Consider the following 21,195-nt stretch of genomic DNA (forward strand, 5'->3'; position numbering starts at 1 on the left):
TTGTTGCTGGACACACGACGGACTCTTGGGAGAAGAAGGAGGGCCGCGTGCCTGGCGACCCTTTTCTGTCGAGGACGTGAAGATATCCACCTATTCGGAATTATGACAACAGGACATCTGCTGATTGGAGTAAACGTTGCTCTGGTTTGTCCACAAATTGGAAGTTGCTGGCAGTCTTCAAAGTACCCCAAAGCTGCCACAAATGATTGGAGGATGCGGGAAGAACTGTGGATTACATCGGACTGTCTACCCCGCCGTTTTTGAGGACTACTCATAGACAATTTAGAGTGAAAAGCAAATTTTTATTTTCACTCGCATACATATCATTTTAACTCTGATTTTTTCCCTGGCTTCGAGACTCTCCCGAAGATCACTGCAGGAAGACGCAACAAACTCTCTTCTTGTCTCTCATGGACACAGACCTGTTGTTGTGAACTTTGGACTAGCGACGGCAAATACATCAAGGCCGCGGAACAGAGACACACCATGGGCTTATACACACACACACACACACACACACACATCCACAAAAAATATATACGCCACACATACACCCTCCTGTCCCCCAATCCAACGCCCTCGACGCAATCCCGTAGGAGTGATGAATGGATGGTCAGCGTCTGAGAGCTGCGGCCTACCACTATGACCTTGAACTACCTTCCCTCTGTTGCTAGATATCTCGAGATGTATGTTGTAATATGTATTTGTGCTTTGCTATGGAGGTATTTTCTCACTCCGAACTGGGCCCCCTTAGGATCCCAGTCTGGAATGTATTTTTTTACTCATCCTTCCCCAGCGTTTACCTTTTTCCCATGTTTTGCGGGGCGCCTTATGGCGACCCATCAGCGTTCATGTTCTGAAACCCTGTACACTGTTTGTTCGTCTAATCTTGAACAGGTTTGTGCTGAAAACAAAGTTTTGTTGTATTTGTTGCAATCACAATAAAGACCTACCTAATGGACTGTATGTATATCATTTACATGTGAATAATGCTGCATAATAGATTGTATTTATATTATTCACATATGAATAATGCTGCATAATAGACTGTGTTTATATTATTGATATGTGAATAATGCTCTATAATAGACTGTATTTATATTACTTGTATTCACATGTAAAATATACCCAAGTGTTTATTTTTTATTGGGAGCGAACTGTGGTGCTGAATTTCCCCCAGGGATCAATAAAGTACTTTGTATTCTATTATAAGGGACGGTGTGGCGCAGTTGGGAGAGGGGCTGTGCCAGCAACTTGAGGGTTCCCGCTTCGATCCCCACCTTCTACCAACCTTGTCACGTCTGTTGTGTCCTTGAGCAAGACACTTCACCCTTGCTCCCGATGGGTCACAGTTAGGGCCTTGCTTGGCAGCTCCTGCCATCAGTGTGTGAATGTGTGAATGTGAATGGGTGAATGTGGAAAGATTGTCAAAGGGCTTTGGGTAGAAAAAGCGCAATACAAACCGTCTTACAATTTATTTGTCAAGATATTTTTTCTCTCATCTTTACCACCCCGTGGGTAATGAGTCCAGATTATGAAATCTCTGTGGGCGTGTAACGCCCGGTGTTGTCTGCACCAAAACAGGGTGGAAGTGTGTGTCGCCTGTATGGCGGCTGATTGGTCGGCAGTCATGTGTTTCTACTGGCAACAGCCAGCAGCCGCACAAAATAATGCCACTGCTGGCGTAAACACGACCTTACGGGTGTGTCGAAAGGTGATGAAAACAAGAATAAATTAAAAAAAACAATCGCCTTTGATCTGCTTGGCTCTCACTCCCTTGCATCATTGGAGCTCCTTCCCTGGGACTGCAGTTGCCGACGAGAGCTGCCAGGGTGTGAAAGAGTGAGGCGAGGGTGCCAAAGAGAAGGTGCAGACACACTAAGACTAAAAGATCCGGCATAAATGTAGTGTAATAAAGGTGTGTTGTTCACATGAAACAACAGGAAGGTGCTGAACTGCTGCCTCATTGTTGTAGAATACAGCAAGTATATTATTACAAAGTGCTACAGAACAAAGAATATACCTTTTTTATTTCATTTTATTTTTATTTTTATTTTTTTTACCAAAGAAGACATTTTTCTAACTGTAAATATCCCGTTTTACCAATGTTGTGTTTGGCTCACGTTGTACGGTATACCGGTAATGGTATAGTGTCGCGGTACTAATGAATAAAAAACGGTACTATAGTCTATTTGCAAAATACGAGCAAATGAGCATGTCTGGCAGCGCACACACAGAATACTTACAAGCAGACACAGTGTGTAGACAGAAAACAGAGAACGGACACATTTTGGCGTAAAAAGTAAGGATAAACACTGAAACACTCTCAGGAAGAGGTGCTTTAAGACGTGTCTTAGCGACTTCTAAATCACTAATCCTCACCTCCAAGGCGACAAATAAAGTAAGTTTTTTACAAGTAGTATTATAAATGGAGGATGAGGAATAGCTAAACATGCTTCACTACACACCGTAGGAGGATAAAATAGCTCACCAGCGTCACAATGCAAGACAAATGCCATGGGTGGATCTACACCTGACATCCACTGTAATGATACCAAGTACAAGAGCGTATTTAGTCGATACTACTATGATAACATCGATATTTTTTATTCTTAAAAAAACTCTTTTAATTTTTTTTAAAGTCATATTATGTTTATAATCTAAGGAAATATCTGCCTGGACACATGAGGACTTTGAATATGACCAATGTGTGATCCTGTAACTACTTGGTATCGGATCGATACCTAAATGTGTGGTATCATCCAAAACTAATGTAAAGTATCAAACAAGGGAAGAATAAGTGATTATTACATTTTAGTGACTAACATCCATCCCCAGTCGGCAATGTTTTAGCGACTTCTAAATTACTAATCCTGGCCTCCATGACGACAAATACAGTAAGTTTCTTAAATGTTGCATTATCACTGGAGGACGAGGAACAGCTAAATATGTTTCACTACACACCATAGGTGAACACAATAGCTCACCGGTGTCACAATGAAAACAAACGCCATGGGTGGATCTACATCTGACATCCACTGTAATGATACCAAGTACAATAGCGCATCTAGTCGATACTACTATGCTATCATCACAAAATCTGTTTTACTATTTAAAAAGGGATATTTTGTTTATAAACTCGGGTAATATGTCCCTGGACAAATGAGGACTTTGAATATGAAAAATGTATGATCCTGTAACTACTTGGTATCGGATCGATATGTAACTGTGTGGTATTTTTCAAAACTAATGTAAAGTATCAAACAAGAGAAGAATAAGTGATTATTACAATTTAGCGGCTAACATCCATCGGCAGTCGGCAGTGTTTTAGCGACTTCTAAATCACTAATCCTGGCCTCCATGGCGACAAAAAAAGTAAGTTTTTTACCTATACCATTATCACTGGAGGATGAAGAATAGCTAAACATGTTTCACTACACACCGTAGGAGGATACAATAGCTCACCGGCCTCACAATGAAAACAAATGCCATGGGTGGATCTACACCTGACATCTACTCTAATGATACCAAGTACAACAGTGTATCTAGTCGATACTACTATGATTACGTCAATATTTTTTTTTATCGTCACAGAATTTATTTTAGTTTTTAAAAAAGTGATATTGTGTTTATAAACTCAGGAAATAGGTCCTTGGACACATGAGGACTTTGAATATGACAAATGTATGATCCTGTAACTACATGGTATCGGATCGATACCTACTGTAAATTTGTGGTATCATCCAAAACTAATGTAAAGTATCAAAGAAGAGAAGAATAAGTGATTATTATATTTTAACAGAAGTTTAGATAGAACATGTTAAAACAGAAAATAAGCAGATATTAACAGTAAATGAACAAGTAGATGAATAATACATTTTTACAGTTTGTCCGTCATAATGTAGACAAAATAATAGGTAGATAAATGACACAATATGTTCCTGCCTACGTCAGCAGACTAATTAGTCTAATTTGTCTTTTTTTGTTTACTTACTACTAAAAGACAAGTTGTCTAGTATGTTCACTATTTTATTGAAGGACTAAATTACAATAATTAACATATATATGTTTCATGTACCCTAAGATTGTTGTATTCAAATAAACACAATAATGCCATTTTTGGTGGTTTCCTTTACTTAGAAAAGTATTGCAATACATTTTGGTACCGGGTACCAAAATATTGGTATCGAGACAACCCTTGATCGTAGCATCGTACCTCATTTCAATCATTTTTCCTTTCAAAGTCCACCTGTGTCCAAAAGTCGCTCTTTAGTTCCACACTGCAGAAACTGAAATCTAACTAAGATGACATATCTCAAACAAGGGTGATATATTCTTATTTTCTGTCTGATAAGATCATTCTTCTCACGAAGCAGATTTTATGTTCGAGTGTTTTACTTGTATTAAGCGTTTTGGTCCTAAATGATCTCAGTAAGATATTACAGCTTGTTGCCGAGATTTTATGACCTATATTGAGTAAAACATGCCTGAAACTATTTTTGTCCAAATGTCCAAAACTCACCCAACAATGGTGCACAGGTAGGCAGGGAAGAAGAGTGGAAAAGGCGGCCAAAATGGTCAAATGTCCCAATTGTGTCCAAAATACCTGCCCGGGTTTCAGTCCCACGAGTCCCGCAGTCGGCCACACAAGTCCCAGGTTGCGGAAAATGTCGAAAAGACACCCAGCAGAGTCCCCCGGGGAGTGGGGGCGAAAAGTGAGAAAAGTCGGTCGGCAAAAGTCCCCAAGCATGTTCAAAATACCTACCCAGGTTCGAGTGCCACAAGTCCCGCCGCTGGCCGCGCAAGTCCCGGGATGCCCCAAATGTCCATAACATACCCAGCTGAGTCCCATGGGGAGGAGGGATAAAAGTTGGAAAAGTCAGCAAAAGTCCCCAAAATTTCCAAAACACCTACCCAGGTTCGAGTGCCACAAGTCTTTGGCCTTGAACCAGGGTGGAATTTTTGAACATCTTACCGACTTTTCTCACTTTTCTAAAACGCCCTCCCGTGGGACTTTGCTGGGCGCGTTTTGGACATTTCGGGCATCCCGGCCGGCGGCGGACTTCTGGGACTCGAACCTGGGTAGGTATTTTGAACACGATCAGGACTTTTGACGACTTTTCCAACTTTCATCCTACCTCCCTATGGGACTTGGCTGGGTGTGTTATGTACATTTGGGGCATCCCGGGACTTGCGCAGCCATACATAAGATTTTATGTTCGGGTGTTTTTCTTGTTTTAAGGGTTTTGGTCCTAAATGATCTCAGTAAGATATCACAGCTTGTTGCTGAGATATGATGACCCATTTTGAAACTAGAATATCAACTGTTGCAAAGCTGTGTCATCAACACTCACAAGTATAAAACTACTTTTTTAAAGTAAACATTTCATATTTCAAGCATGTAAAAAAAACTCATGACTTCGACACAATTGTGTCTCGTATTAAAACAGATGACGGCCAAATGGACTTTCCTGTTTTATTTTCAATGAAACAACAGAAAATACGCACTCATATAAAAGTGCACTTGTTATTAGTGAGAAAATACTTATTTTAGGGTATTTTTTTGGGTTCATTAAGGTTAACTCATTTTATTTGTTTTGGAAAGTCTTGACAAGCCAAATTTTCTTGTTCTATTGGCAGTTAATTTTGCTTAGTTTAAGTAAAGTACCATACTCATTTTTGTTTTTCTTGATTTTGAACACTGACTTTTAGCAGTGCAGTCACTTCCTGACTGGCAGTCGTCCTTTCCCATCCTTGAGTGGGTCCCAGCGTGGATATGTAGTCGGAGGCTGGCGGGCGTCAGCGCTGATAAGGAGAGTGCGAGGGAGAAAAGAGAAAAGGACGTCTTGAAGAAGGCGATGCCGATCACGTTCGTGCAGATATCTCGGGGGTCCACTGTGCTCTGCATTGTAAAGACAGACGCCTTGGAACTCTCCGGAACTTCACTTTCAGAACTTATCGCTGCAAGAAAACGTAAAGCAGCTTTCAGTTCACGACTAACCAAAGCCAATTGTCGTTTCAGAGCCGACAAGAGTGTCTACAAGACAAGATCCTTATTCTGGTGAGTCCTCCAGACGCATCACAGTGTAACGAATGGAAGGTTTCTATTAACCAGTGCATGTTATTCACTACAGAACCCAAAAGCAGTGAAGTTGTCACATTGTGTAAATGGTGAATAAAAAGTGAATACAGAGATTTGCAAATCTTTTTCAACTTATATTCAATTTAATTGACTGCAAAGACAGGATATTTCATGTTCACACTGAGATTCTTCATTTTTATTTTTGCAAATTATCATGAACTTGGAATTTAATGGCAGCAACACATTGCAAAAAAGGCATTTTTACCACTGTGTTACATGGCCTTTCCGTTGAACAACACTCAATAAAGGTTTGGGAACTGAGGAGACACATTTTTGAAGTGGAATTATTTCCCATTCTTGCTTGATGTACAGCTTAAGTTGTTCAACAGTCTCCCGTCTTATATTTTAGCCTTCATATTGCACCACACATTTTCAATGTCTGGACTACAGGAAGGCCAGTCTACAAACCCCGTTTCCATATGAGTTGGGAAATTGTGTTGGATGTAAATATAAACAGAATACAATGATTTGCAAATAATTTTCAACCCATATTCAATTGAATATGCTACAAAGACAACATATTTGATGTTCAAACTGATAACATTTTTTTTGTGCAAATAATCATTAACTTTAGAATTTGATGCCAGCAACACGTGACAAAGAAGTTGGGAAAGGTGGCAATAAATACTGATAAAGCTCATCAAACACGTATTTGGAACATCCCACAGGTGTGCAGGCTAATTGGGAACAGGTGGGTGCCATGATTGGGTATAAAAGCAGCTTCCATGAAATGTTAAGTAATTCACAAACAAGGATGGGGCGAGGGTCACCAATATGTAAGCAAATTGTCGAACAGTTTCAGAACAACATTTCTCAACGAGCTATTGCAAGGAATTTAGGGATTTTACCATCTACGGTCCGTAAAATCATCAAAAGGTTCAGAGAATCTGGAAAAATCACTGCACGTAAGCGATGATATTACAAACCTTTGAGCCCTCAGGCGGTACTGCATCAAAAACTCACATCAGTGTGTAAAGGATATCACCATAGTGGCTCAGGAACACTTCATAAAACCACTGTCAGTAACTACAGTTGGTCGCTACATATGTAAGTGCAAGTTAAAACTCTGCTATGCAAAGCGAAAGCCATTTATCAACAACACCAAGGAACGCCGCTGGCTTCGCTGAGCCCGATCTCATCTAAGATGGACTGATGCAAAGTGGAAAAGTGTTCTGTGGTCTGACGAGTCCACATTTCAAATTATATTTGGAAACTGTGGACGTGGTGTCCTACGGAACAAAGAGGAAAATAACCATCCAGATTGTTATAGGCGCAAAGTTCAAAAGCCAGCATCTGTGATGGTATGGGGGTGTATTAGTGCCCAAGGCATGGGTAACTTACACATCTGTGAAGGCACCATTAATGCTGAATTGTCCATACAGGTTTTGGAGCAACATATGTTGTCATCCAAGCAACGTTATCATGGACGCCCCTGCTTATTTCAGCAAGACAATGCCAAGCCACGTGTTACACCAGCGTGGTTTTGTAGTAAAAGAGTGCGGGAACTTTCCTGGCCCGCCTGCAGTCCAGACCTGTCTCTCATCGGAAATGTGTGGCGCATTATGAAGCGTAAAATACAACAGCGGAAACCCCGGACTGTTGAACGACTAAAGCTCAACATAAAACATGAATGAGAAAGAATTCCACTTTCAAAGCTTCAACAATTAGTTTACTCAGTTCCCAAACGTTTATTGAGTCTTGTTAAAAGAAAAGGTGATGTAACAGTGGTGAACATGCCCCTTCCCAACTACTTTGTCACGTGTTGCAGCCATGAAATTCTAAGTTAATTATTATTTGCAAAAAAAAATACAATTTATGAGTTTTAACATCAAATATCTTGTCTTTGTAGTGCATTAAATTGAATATGGGTTGAAAAGGATTTGCGAATCATTGTATTCATCTATATTTACAAATAACACAATTTCCCAACTCATATGGAAACAGGGTTTTTAGTACCCACACTCTTTTACTACAAAGCCACGCTGTTGTAACACGTGGCTTGGCATTGTCTCGCTGAAATAACGTCGATTGGATGGCGACATGTGTTGCTCCAAAACCTTTATGTACCTTTCAGCATTAATGGTGCCTTCACAGATGTGTAAGTTACCCATGCCTTGGGCACTAATACACCCCCATACAATCACAGATGCTGGCTTTTACACTTTGCGCCTGGAACAATCCGGATGGTTCTTTCTCTCTTTGTTCCGTAGGACACAACGTCCACAGTTTCCAAAATCCATTTGAAATGTGGACTCGACAGACCACTGAACACTTTTCCAGCTTTGCATCGGTCCATCTTAGATAAGCTCGGGCCCAGCGGAGCCGGCGGCGTTTCTGGGTGTTGTTGGCTTTGGCTTCGCATAGTATAGTATTAACTTGCACTTACAGATGTAGTGACCAACTGTAGTTACTGACAGTGGTTTTCTGAAAATTTCCTAAGCTGATGATATCCTTTACACACTCATGTCGCTTTTTGATGCAGTACTGCCTTAAGGATTGAAGATCCATATTATCATGGCTTACATGCAGAGATTTCTCCAGATTCTCTGAACCTTTTGATGATATTATGGACCATAGATGGTGCAATTCCTAAATTCCTTGCAGTAGCTGGTTGACAAAATGTTGTTCTTAAACTGTTGGACAATTTGCTCTCGCATTTGTTGAAAAAGTGGTGCTCCTCAACCAGAGGTGGGTAGAGTAGCCAGAAATTGTACTCAAGTAAGAGTACTGTTACTTTAGAGATTTATTACTCAAGTAAAAGTAAGGAGTAGTCACCCAAATATTTACTTGAGTAAAAGTAAAAAGTATGTTGTGAAAAAACTACTCAAGTACTGAGTAACTGATGAGTAACCTGTTCGTTTAATGATTCCAGCCACAAATAATGCACAAAATCGTAAAAATAGCAATGAGCAAATTCAGAGCCAGGAATATCTCTTAAACCACTAAAACAATATTATATATTAAATTATAATACATTAAAATGAAAAAAAATTAAGGCAAATTGAGCCACAATAACTTAACAGCACCATAGGCTCATAGGCATTCATTGATTGATTGATTGATTGAAACTTGTATTAGTAGATTGCACAGTACAGTACATATTCCGTACAATTGACCACTGAATGGTAACACCCCAATAAGTTTTTCAACGTTAATCAATTACTTAATTAATGACCAAGTCGAGGTGATCTACCTCATATATACATATACATACACACATATCATGTGTATATATATATATATATATATATATATATATACCTTTATATATACAGTACATAATTTATATTTATTTATTTTGCCATTTTTGTTCACATGTTAAAGATGTTTTAATAAATATATATGCATGTTTAACATATATATTCCTATCTTTAATGAAGACAAGAATATAAGTTTGTGTATTACCTGATTCTGATGATTTGCATTGATTGGAATCAGACAGTATAGTGCTGATAACGTCCCGGTTTTCAAATGGAGGAGAAAAAAAGTTCCTCCTTCCTGTCTAATACATCATGAAAGTTGATGGTTTTTGTCATCTTATTTGTCCACCTTCCATATTCGTTTTTATACACTTTACAAGAAATACATTGGCGGCAAACTTCGTAGCTCGCTAGTTTGTTTGCGCTGGATTTCGGAGACTCTTATTTTGTTAGCGCAGGCGCGATGGAGCGGCACTTTTATTGTGAAGACAGGAACCGTGCGATCAGTCTTTAGGCTTTTGACGGGAAGTACGGTTGAAATAAAAAGTGTCTTTTTTCCTTTACTCTTTTGATTGATTAGTTGATTCATTGAAACTTTTATTAGTAGATTGCACAGTACAATACATATTCTGTACAGTTGACCACTAAATGGTAACACCCCAATAAGTTTTTCAACATGTCGGGTTCTACCTGTGACGGTCACGTGACCACCTGGCTCTGTTTGATTGGTCCAACGTCACTAGTGACTGCATGTGATTGGTGAAATGCAAGCATGCGTAGATCCTACTTTGAATGCGTGTCTGACAATATCAAAACAAACAAAGCGTGCATTAAAAGATCGATAAAAAAAAAAGTAGCGAGTAGCGACCTGATTGCAGATAAATGGAGCGGAGTGAAAGTAGCGTTTCTTTTCTATAAATATACTCAAGTAAAAGTAAAAGTATGTTGCATAAAAACTACTCTTAGAAGTACAATTTATCCCAAAAGTTACTCAAGTAGATGTAAGGGAGTAAATGTAGCGCGTTACTACTCACCTCTGTCCTCAACCCGTCCTTGTTTGTGAATGACTGAGCATTTCATGGAAGCTGCTTTTATGCACAATCATGGCACCCACCTGTTCCCGATTAGCCTGCCTACTTGTGGGATGTTCCAAATAAGGGTTTTGATGAGCATTTCTCAACTTTTTCTGTCTTTTTTGCCACTTGTGCCAGCTTTTTTGAAACACGTTGCAGGCATCAAATTCCAAATGAGCTAATATTTGCAAAAAATAACAAAGTTTACCAGTGTGAACATTAAATATTTTGTCTTTTCAGTCTATTCATTGTATTCTCTTGTTATTTACCATCTACACAATGCGACAACTGCGATGAGGTGGCCACTTGTCCCGGGTGTACCCCGCCCTCTGCCCGAATGCAGCTGACATAGGCTCCAGCGACCCCCCGCTACCCCAAAAGGGACAAACGTTAGAAAATGGATGGATGGATGGACAATGTGACAACTTCCCTGCTTTTGGGTTTTGTAGATGTCAGGGTTTGTTACTAAGCTCGTAATCCAAAAACCGGTACATACAACTAGGGATTTGTATCAAAAACTGGTTGTTGTCTAGAACCTATTCCCAGTGCCCTCGGAATCCCCAAGCCATATGTTGAAAACGATTCTCTCTCCAGTGGGCGGGAAAGACGCCATTATGTGACGTGCATAGTAGATTGCTACGTGTAATAAAGTAAAATGTTGCTATTTCATCAAGAGGAGGACATTGGAGTTTGGAAACACAGTATGCAATCATTACTCCCACTAGTTTCTCTTTGGAACACTGCAGTGACCCAGACCAGGATAGACGAAAGTTGCAGAGCAGTGACTAAGTTTGTGGTCTAAAGCTTGCACCCTTTTTGTCACAGTGCTCCTGATTTTCGGTAGGGGAATGTTCAATTATAGTCAGAGAAAAGTTGCATGTTTTCCTTCGACCAAATTTTCGTATTAAGGTTAATTCATGTCAACAATTCATTTTCAAATGTGAAACTAATATGTGATATGGTAAGTGTGATAGGTCAAGCCCTTATTGGTCCGATTTAAAATGTTTTGATGTGTTCATTTTGATTAATGTAGTTTAGGAAATCCACTCACTGTGAAAATGTAAAAAAAAATGTTTTTATTTAGAAATACTGTAAAGTCACACACATTCAAATACTCTAAAATGTACAATAGTATGTCTGAATTTAATATTTTGTAGATTGCACATTTAATTTAGGGGGTTTGTGTCAAAGGTAGTTGTGGCTAACAACATGTATTCTTGTATTCTTGTGGCAAGGGGTTTCAGACATTGAGGGGTTAAGTCTATTAGCTTTTTTGCACACTGCCTGGAAATTAACCACGCCGTGTGTTTAAACTGCTTGCAAGCACATATTTACCACACATGCAGCATTTAAGTCCATTTCTATTAGCTCATTTGAAGGTTGTCTGGTGAAAGGTTGTACAAATACTTTCAGGTTGAAATCCTCATGTACTGATCACATGTAACGGAAACACAGGCATTTTCCAGTTATTGGTGACAGGGAAACATGGTGGGGGAAGTGGTTAGGGCTCGTGCCTTACCGTGAGTAGGTCTTAGGTTCGATTCCCAAGCTAGGGGTCTATGTATGTGGAGTTTGCATGTTCTCCAGGTGACTGCGTGGGTTCTCTCAGGTGCTCCAAAGACATGCACCTGGGGACAAATTGATTGGCAACACCAAAATTGGCCCTAATTTGTTTTACGGTGAATTCCTGGCAACCACAGCCAACAGTATTTTACCGTAAATTCTATAGTTTTGGGGGGTTTTTGTAAACATGTTTGAAATATATAAAAAAAAATTAATATAGTAATTTACGGTGAATTCCTGGTAATCACACCTGCCAGTATTTTATTGTAAATTCTATGTTTTTGTGGGATTTTTTGTAAATAGGTTCAAAATATATCAGTTTTTTCACAGTAATTTATTGTAAACAATACCAGTTTTCAACTGTAAAATTAAGGGACTCAACATCAATGTAAAGTAAAGTTTTATACATTGTAAATGTTTTGTTTACCGGGAATTCCTGGTGATAACAGCTGCTGGTATTTTATAGTAAATTCTATAGTTTTTGGGGGATTTTATAAACAGGTTCAAAATATATCATATTCTTTTTCATAGTAATTTACTGTAAACAAAACCAGTTATCAACTTTAAAATTAAGGGATTCAATTTCATCATACTGTAATGTTTTATACATCTTAAATGTTTTGTTTACTGTGAATTCCTGGTATTCACAGCTGCCGGTATTTTACCATAAATTCTATAGCTTTTGGTGTTTTTTTTATAAACAGGTTCAAAATATATCCGTTTTTTTTTCATAGTAATGTACTGTCAACAAAACCAGTTATCAACAGTAAAATTAAGGGATTCAACATCAACATACTGTAATGTTTTATACATCGTAAATGTTTTGTTTACTGTGAATTCCTGGTAATCACAGCTGCCGGTATTTTACCATATATTTTTTTTAACAGTTTACGGAGATGGCGAAGTTACATTCTTGCATAATTGCCACATTTTACTTTGTTAAATTCGTCAGTTGAATATTTATTTCTTATATGTATATATTCTCAAAAGTTATCACATTTTAAAATGCTACGTTTGTGCCTGTTAAAACCTTACTTTAGTCTTCATAAGGTCACGTTACCTTGAAATGAGTGATTCTCAAACTACAAGCACTCCAAAAAATTACAAATTTATCTAGATGAGGCAATTACTGAAGGAATTGCGCGTGATTGCTCCAATGCTGAAGTTGAAGTGAAATTCTGACTAAATGTAGTATGAATGTAAGAATAGTTTGAATGTTGGAATGGTTTTGAATGTTGAAGAATTTGAATTTCCAGGAAAAAATTGGGGAATTTAGGAAGGTGTTAGTTGGATGAGTGGAATGTGTTAAAGTTGGAATGGTTTGAATAGGTTGAAAATGTGAGAGTTGTTCAACTTGGAAAATGTCCCATTCATTACAATGGGAACTTCCTGGAAATGTGTGAATTTTGGGAAAAGCCTGATTTAAAAAAATAATTATTAGGAGTATGAATGTCCTGAATGAGCTGAATTGGTTGGTGTTGTAATTGTTTAAATCCATCAAAAAACTGTTTTTATTTGAATATTTCCTGGTATTGGGGGTAAAAAGGGAATTTTTGTGGCTCCTTAACCAATTTGTTTTTCTTGTCCTTAGTATGAGTGTTGAAATGTGTTGAAAAATGTGAAAGGAATAGTCAAACTTAAAAAGGGTGGAAATAGCTTACAAAAAAAGGGAATTCCAGGAAATTAATTGAACGTGAAAAAATCGTGGTTTGAATTTCCAGGATGAGTTGAATCTGTTGAAGTTAGAAGGGTTTGAATAGGATGAAGAATGTGGGAGTTATGGAAGTTTGAAAAATTGACAATTCATTTTGGAATGGGGAAAATGAAAAAAAAAAAAGGAATTATTGGAAATCCTGGAAAAAAAAATTTAATTGTTAAAGTAGAGCACATAATTCCTGAACAGGCTGAATATTTTGAAGTTGGAACGGTTGGAATCAGATAAAAAAATGTGGGAGTTGTGGAACTTCAAAGAATGTCCCATTGAATTTTGATGGGAATTTCATGGAAATTTGGTTATTTCGGGAAAAGCAGAAAGTTTCTTGAAAATTTTAAAAGCTTGAATGGTCTGAATGAGTTGAAATTGTTGGTGTTAGAATTTTTCAAATCGGTCGTTAAATGTTGAAGTTGTAACATTTTGAATTGAGAAATGGTATTATGGAATTCCTGGAAAACCGAGAATTTATCCAGTTCAAAAAACAACTTCGTTTCTTCTCCTGATTAAAAGGAATGTTTTGACGTTGGAACGGTTGAAATGGGTTGAATAAGGTAGAAGGAAAAAAGGGTGAAAAAAGGGTGCGGAAAACCAGTAATTCTGTAAAATCCTGGAATTTGTTTGAACTTGGAAGTATTATAGTTTGAATTTCCCGAATTGTGGACTGTGTTGAAGGTGGAATGGTTTGAATGGGTTGAAAAATGTGGAAATGGTGAAAGTTTGAAAAATGGCCAATTAATTTTGAATGGTAAAAGTAAAAAGAAAATAGAAATAATGGGAAATACAGGAATATTTTTTAGAATTTTTAAAGTAAAGAACACAATTCTTGAACAGGCTGAATATTTTGAAGTTGGAATGGTTAGAATCCGATGAAAAAAGTGGGAATTGTGGAATTTTGAAGAATTCCATGGACATTTGGGAATTTCGGGAAAAGCAGGAATTTTCTTGAAAATGTTTAAAAATGATCCGAATGAGTTGAAATGATTGGTGTTAGAATTTGGGAATTTCGGGAAAAGCAGGAATTTTCTTGAAAATGTTTGAAAATGATCCGAATGAGTTGAAATGATTGGTGTTAGAATTTTTCACATCGGTCGATAAATGTTGAATTGGTAACGTTTTGAATTGAGAAATGATATTACGAAATTCCTGGAGAACTTGGAAATTTTCCAGTTCAAAAAACTACTTTTTTTTTTTAGTTCTGATTTAGAGGAATGTTTTGATGGTAGAATGGTTGAAATGCGTTGAAAAATGTGGAAGGCGGAGTAGTCACCAGAAAAAAAGGATGGAAATAGTGCTTTGGAAAACCAGGAATTCTGGAAAATCATGGATTTTTTTTCAACCTGGTAAAGAAGGAGTTTACATTTCCAAAATGGGGCAATGTGTGGCAGTTGGAATTGTTTGAATAGGTTGAAATATGTGGAAATGGCAGAAGATTGAAAAATAGCCAATTCATTTTGAATGGGAAAAATGTCCCGGAAAACCAGGAATTCTGGGAAATCTGGGAATTTTTCAAGGGAAAAGCCTGCGATTCCCAAATAGGCTGAACAGTTTGATGTTAGAACGGTTTGAATCAGATGAATAATGTGGAAGTTGTGGAACTTTGAAGAAAATCCTATTGATTTCAATGTGAATTTCCCCCCAAATTTGGGAATTTTGGGAAAAACATCAATGGTCTGAATGAGTTGAAACGATTGGTGTTAGAAATGTTTTAAGTCGGTCGAGAAATGTTGAAGTAGTAACCCACACAGCAGGAGACTCCTATACGGATCCGCCTTCTAGTCGCCCAACCCGCGTTACTGTCACATTCGTTTTGGCTCCGCTTAGAGAATCCGCTCTGCCTCTGAAAATTGTACGGTCAGACAGCGGATCCTGAACTGACCCGAGTCTGATACGCGTACGCGGCAAACTAAACTGGTATGCACTGCCTACGCGGAGGGGCCCTGGGGACATGGACATGTCTAGGCGTGTCCACGTCCGCGTGGACGCGCCTAGGGGCGTGAACTACCTTGGAATAGCAATTTCGGCAGAATATGTTATGGTAGGTAAGTTAAGTTTCTTTGCTGTGTATTTTTCTTGATGCGACGCTCGGAGCTGGTAAATCACATTTTTTATGTCTCTTGATCCTTTTGTTTTTTTAATAAACTTTTTGGTTGTTGCTTTTAAAGTATTCTACAAACCCCGTTTCCATATGAGTTGGGAAATTGTGTTAGATGTAAATACAAACAGAAAACAATGATTTGCAAATCATTTTCAACCCATATTCAGTTGAATATGCTACAAAGAACATATTTGATGTTCAAACTGATAAACATTTTTTTTGTGCAAATAATCATTAACTTTAGAATTTGATGCCAGCAACACGTGACAAAGAAGTTGGGAAAGATGGCAATAAATACTGATAAAGTTGAGGACTGTTCATCAAACACTTATATGGAACATCCCACAGGTGTGCAGGCTAATTGGGAACAGGTGGGTGCCATGATTGGATATAAAAGCAGCTTCAATGAAATGCTAAATAATTCACAAACAAGGATGGGGCGAGGGTCACCACTTTGTAAGCAAATTAGCGAACAGTTTTAGAACAACATTTCTCAGCGAGCTATTGCATGGAATTTAGGGATTTTACCATCTACGGTCCGTGAAATCATCACAATTTTAAGAGAATCTGGAGAAATCACTGCACGTAAGCGATGATATTACGGACCTTTGATCCCTCAGGCGGTACTGCACCAAAAACCGACATCAGTGTGTAAAGGATATCACCACATGGACTCAGGAACACTTCCCAAAACCACTGTCAGTAACTACAGTTGGTCGCTACATCTGTGATTGCAAGTTAAAACTCTACTATGCAAAGCCAAACCCATTTTTTAGCAACACCCTGAAACGCCGCCGGCTTCGCTGGGCCTGAGCTCATCTAAGATGGACTGATGCAAAGGGAAAAAGTGTTCTGTGGTCTGACGAGTCAAATTTAATTTGGAAACAGAGGACGTGGTGTCCTCCAGAACAAAGAGGAAAATAACCATTCGGATTGTTATAGTCTTTTAAAGTCATTTTGATAGTAGGTTAATATAGTTAATATAGACACTTACATCATGTGTTGCTTTCATTATAACACTTTTATAAGACTGTGAAATTTTTGCGGCTCCCGACTGATTTTTATATTTTATTTTTGGTCCAATATTCGCTTTCCACATGTTGGGTTGCTGACCCCTGGGCTTGAAGACCTCCATAGAGCACCACCATTAAAGGACTCACTTCATAACCTTTTCTCAGCTTCTGATTGACACTTGCACAACCGACCAGGTGCCGTCCTGGCACGTTGTGGCGTCACATGACTCACTCAAGACGCCGCGGGAGAGAACACTTCTTGTTGTGCGCGCTGTCGCCAATTAAGAGACTCGTTAGCTTGATTTCCTTCCAAGGCCGTGCTGTGCTCATCGTCTTCACCTCCTGTTAAATGCCGTGACATTTGCTCCGTAATTATCATGGCGACTGTGGAAGGATGAGCTCCAACAACTTCTCGCCTGTCATTGGTCAGCCGGGTTGTTGGCTGTAAATACTCCTCATCATGTGATTAGTCCTTCATTACTTTGTCGCCACTACCTCAAATTAAGGATGTTCCTATCAGGGTTTAATTTACTAAATGAGATCTGCCGATACTAATACCGATACCTATGACTCTACATTTTCATCCAGCGTAGATTCCCGACTGAATCTAAGTTATATATTTTTCTTAGTGCAAATAGTTTACAAATAACAAGCAAGCAAAGACACTCTTTGTGTTATGGCGCCATCTTTTGGACAAGTTTTCTCACTGCAGTGTTTTTCCATTTAGTGCTTTCAGCTGGAAGTACAAGTGCCGTTCCGTCTTCTGATGGTCCATAGCGCTCCATTTGTCACTCCAAGCAACGTTTGTAAGTTTTTTCAATGCAACTGAAACCATCCTTACTTACTAAACCGTCCCATGTGTGATTGTCAGGTTCTAACACTGATGACATTTGTTAAACAGATAAAAGAAGCAAGGAATCAAATAGAGACAGAATTAAATTTGGCTTAATGAGGAGAAACGCGTAGACCTTTACCCTTGTACAGTGTTCCACTACGTGCTGACGAAAGATTGTACGCCCCCTCTTTTATTTGTACTTTCCCTGATTACATGGCAACAGCTGTTTCCAAAGCAGGGGTGGGCAATTAATTTTTACCTGGGGCCGCATGAGCAACCCGAGCACTGCTGGAGGGCCACATCGACAATATTTCAATAAAATGTTGCTCAATGTTATTTTTGATATACCTTAAGATAATAATAAAAATAATAATAATAATAATAATAATAATAATAATTAATAATGATGACCCTGCGATGAGGTGGCGACTTGTCCAGGGTGTACGCGGCATTCCGCCCGATTGTAGCTGAGATAGGCACCAGCGCCCTCCGGGATCCCAAAGGGAATACGCGGTAGAAAATGGATGGATGGATGGATGGATGGATTAATAATAATAATAATGCCCTGCGATGAGGTGGAGAATTGTCCAGGGTGTACTCCGCTTTCCGCCGAATGCAGCTGAGATAGGCCCCAGCGACCCCCCGCGACCGCAAAAGGGACAAGCGGGGGAAAATGGATGGATGGAATAATAATAATAATATTAATTTCATTTAACCTGACTTAACTTTATACAAAAGCAGATTGCTTTTGATCATTTTATGATTTTATCACTGTCTTACACAACACTTCCTGATGTATAATACAATGCAAAAATGTCAATTTCTGCACAGGGTTAATTTCTGTCACTTTATCCTGCATTCTCTATAAAAGTTCAACATTTTTTCCCCGTCAGATTTGGACAACCATCTGTCACACCTGCCAGCTTGTCCCATTTCAGTCCTAACATGTCCATCCATCCATTTTCTACCGCTTATTCCCTTTCGGGGTCGCGGGGGGCGCTGGCGCCTATCTCAGCTACAATCGGGCGGAAGGCAGGGTACACCCTGGACAAGTCGCCACTTCATGTCCAAACACGCATTTACCTCAGTGAAGTCATTGCCTGTGTTTTTTTTCCTTTTAATTGACTGCATGGCTGCCAGCTCCTCCGTGATTTGAAAGTATGCAGTTATCCCACGTAAGAAGATGAGCAGCTGGGCGGTGTCACTTACATCGCAGCTCTCATCCAAAGCCAGCAAAAAACAGTAAAGTCGGCCGTTCTGTTTTTCAGCTGAAGCTCCAAGTTTCCAGCAATGGTCTCAACCTGCCTCGTTACTGTGCGTCGGGAGAGTGACACGTTCTCAAATGCGCCCCTCTTCTCCGGGCATACCAGCGCAACATATTTTTAAAATGTATTTTGTAATTTGTGATTGCCGCTGTTCACATTCACTCACAATCACACACGCGCATACGAGCACACGGAAGAAATACAAATAACGCTTTTCAAAACAAAAGCAGCACTGTTGTATTGCACACTCCCCATAGATACTTTTTAAAATGTATTTTGTAATTTATGATTGACCATCCATCCATTTTCTACCGCTTATTCCCTTTCGGGGTCGCGGGGGGCGCTGGCGCCTATCTCAGCTACAATCGGGCGGAAGGCAGGGTACACCCTGGACAAGTCGCTACCTCATCACAGGGCCCACACAGATAGACAGACAACATTCACACTCACATTCACACACTAGGGCCAATTTGGTGTTGCCAATTAACCTATCCCCAGGTGCATGTCTTTGGAAGTGGGAGGAAGCCGGAGTACCCGGAGGGAACCCACGCATTCACGGGGAGAACATGCAAACTCCACACAGAAAGATCCCGAGCCTGGATTTGAACCCAGGACTGCAGGAACTTCGTATTGTGAGGCAGACGCTCTAACCCCTCTGCCACCGTGAAGCGGCCACAAAATGCCCAGGTCTGTTCTAAAGGAAGGGGTGGGGGGTGGGGGGCTGTCTGTCAAAAACAGCCGTCGACTTTGGTTAAAAAACAGTTCAAAGAAAAGGTGCATGGGGGGGGTCAGGTCCTGCTTCCTCTCATCTCAAGACAAAATCCTCCTGTGGATTACAATAAATTTAAGAAACCGACACCTTCATGTCACTTCCCATCCTACACAGTGGAGTTTTATGAGCCTTTTGATTAGTACAGTAAGATCAAAGACAGCTTTTGTCTGCTCTCCAGGAACTCATTGAAACACAAAGTTTTGTGATAACTTGGATACAATTATTCTGACAGTGATGTCTGTAGGAGTGCTTTCATAGCGTGTATGTGAATTATATTTATATAGCGCTTTTCTCTAGTGACTCAAAGCGCTTTTACATAGTGAATCCAATACCTAAGTTACACTTAAACCAGTGTGGGTGGCACTGGGAGCAGGTGGGTAAAGTGTCTTGCCCAAGGAATTAACGGCACTGACTATGATAGTGGAAGCTGGAATCAAAACTGGAACCCTCAAGTTGCTGGCACGGCCACTCTACCAACCAATCTATGTCGCCCCACATTAACACGTGTGGCTAATGTAATCGACCTATTGTGTGTTACATTAGCTAATATGCTAAAACATTAACCAGTGTTTGTGTTAGACTTTTTAACTTACAATGGCATTCTTTTCACAAATTTCTCTTTTTTTTTTCTTTTTCTTTCTTTGTCATGAAAAAGGGAGGTTTTTTTGGGTTGTGCACTAATTGTAAGTGTATCTTGTGTTTTTTATGTTCATTTGATTTAAAAAAAAAAAAAAACAAAAAAAAAAAAACATTTAAATTAAAAAAATGATAAAACATTTATAAAAAAATTCTTCTGCGGCCCGGTACCAATCGAGCTGCGACACCGGTGGTTGGGGACCACTAATGTACAGTGTATTTTGTCAACAACTGTATGTGTGTAACGTATTTCTTGTGGTGGGCAATCATAAAACTGCTGCGAAACACGTACAATGTGAGGCTCCTGTTCTCCGGTAGAGGGCGCGAGTGATCCCAGAGATCATTCTTGCACTACTCGGCTTGACCGAAGCCGGTATGTTTTCAAGTTGACGTTTGCCTGCATATCGTAAAAACAACCGTCCAACATTTTACAACTAATTGTAAACTTATAGGTGCCGACCATTAGGGCCGAGTCGCGACGAAAGAGTGTGTCGATGTTGAGATATTAGGCCGAGTTGGTAAGTGAATTTGTTTGCTAATAGTAGCTACTAGCCGTACCCATGTATTTTCTATGGGCTGTTAGCATCGGGTTTTAATCCCGTTTCCTCCAATGTTTCTGATCCAGTAGAATTTATATTTATGTCGAGTCTTTATTTTGGCTACTTAAATATGGTGACTGAGTATTGTGGTGTTTTAAAATAAATAAATGATAAATGGGTTGTACTTGTATAGCGCTATTCTACCTTCAAGGTACTCAAAGCGCTTTGACACTACTTCCACATTTACCCATTCACACACAAATTCACACATTGATGGAGGGAGCTGCCATGCAAGGCGCCAACCAGCACCCATCGGGAGCAAGGGTGAAGTGTCTTGCTCAGGACACA

At 39.3% G+C, this 21,195-nt stretch overlaps 1 protein-coding gene across 5 annotated transcripts in view; it reads left to right on the forward strand.

The window, feature by feature from the left end:
- The window catches only part of LOC133541975 (rap1 GTPase-activating protein 1-like), a 397,810-nt gene that overhangs the window by 91,498 nt on the left and 285,117 nt on the right, over positions 1-21,195 (forward strand). For all 5 annotated transcript variants that reach the window (XM_061885745.1, XM_061885754.1, XM_061885771.1 and 2 more), the window contains one exon: positions 6,023-6,061. Coding sequence is in view for 3 of the 5 variants with exons in the window: in XM_061885771.1 (XP_061741755.1) it covers positions 6,023-6,061 (39 nt within the window). In the remaining 2 variants the exon portion in view is untranslated. The remainder of the gene's footprint in view (positions 1-6,022; positions 6,062-21,195) is intronic.

The sequence above is a fragment of the Nerophis ophidion genome, linkage group LG02, assembly GCF_033978795.1.
Source record: "Nerophis ophidion isolate RoL-2023_Sa linkage group LG02, RoL_Noph_v1.0, whole genome shotgun sequence".
Lineage (NCBI taxonomy): Eukaryota > Metazoa > Chordata > Actinopteri > Syngnathiformes > Syngnathidae > Nerophis > Nerophis ophidion.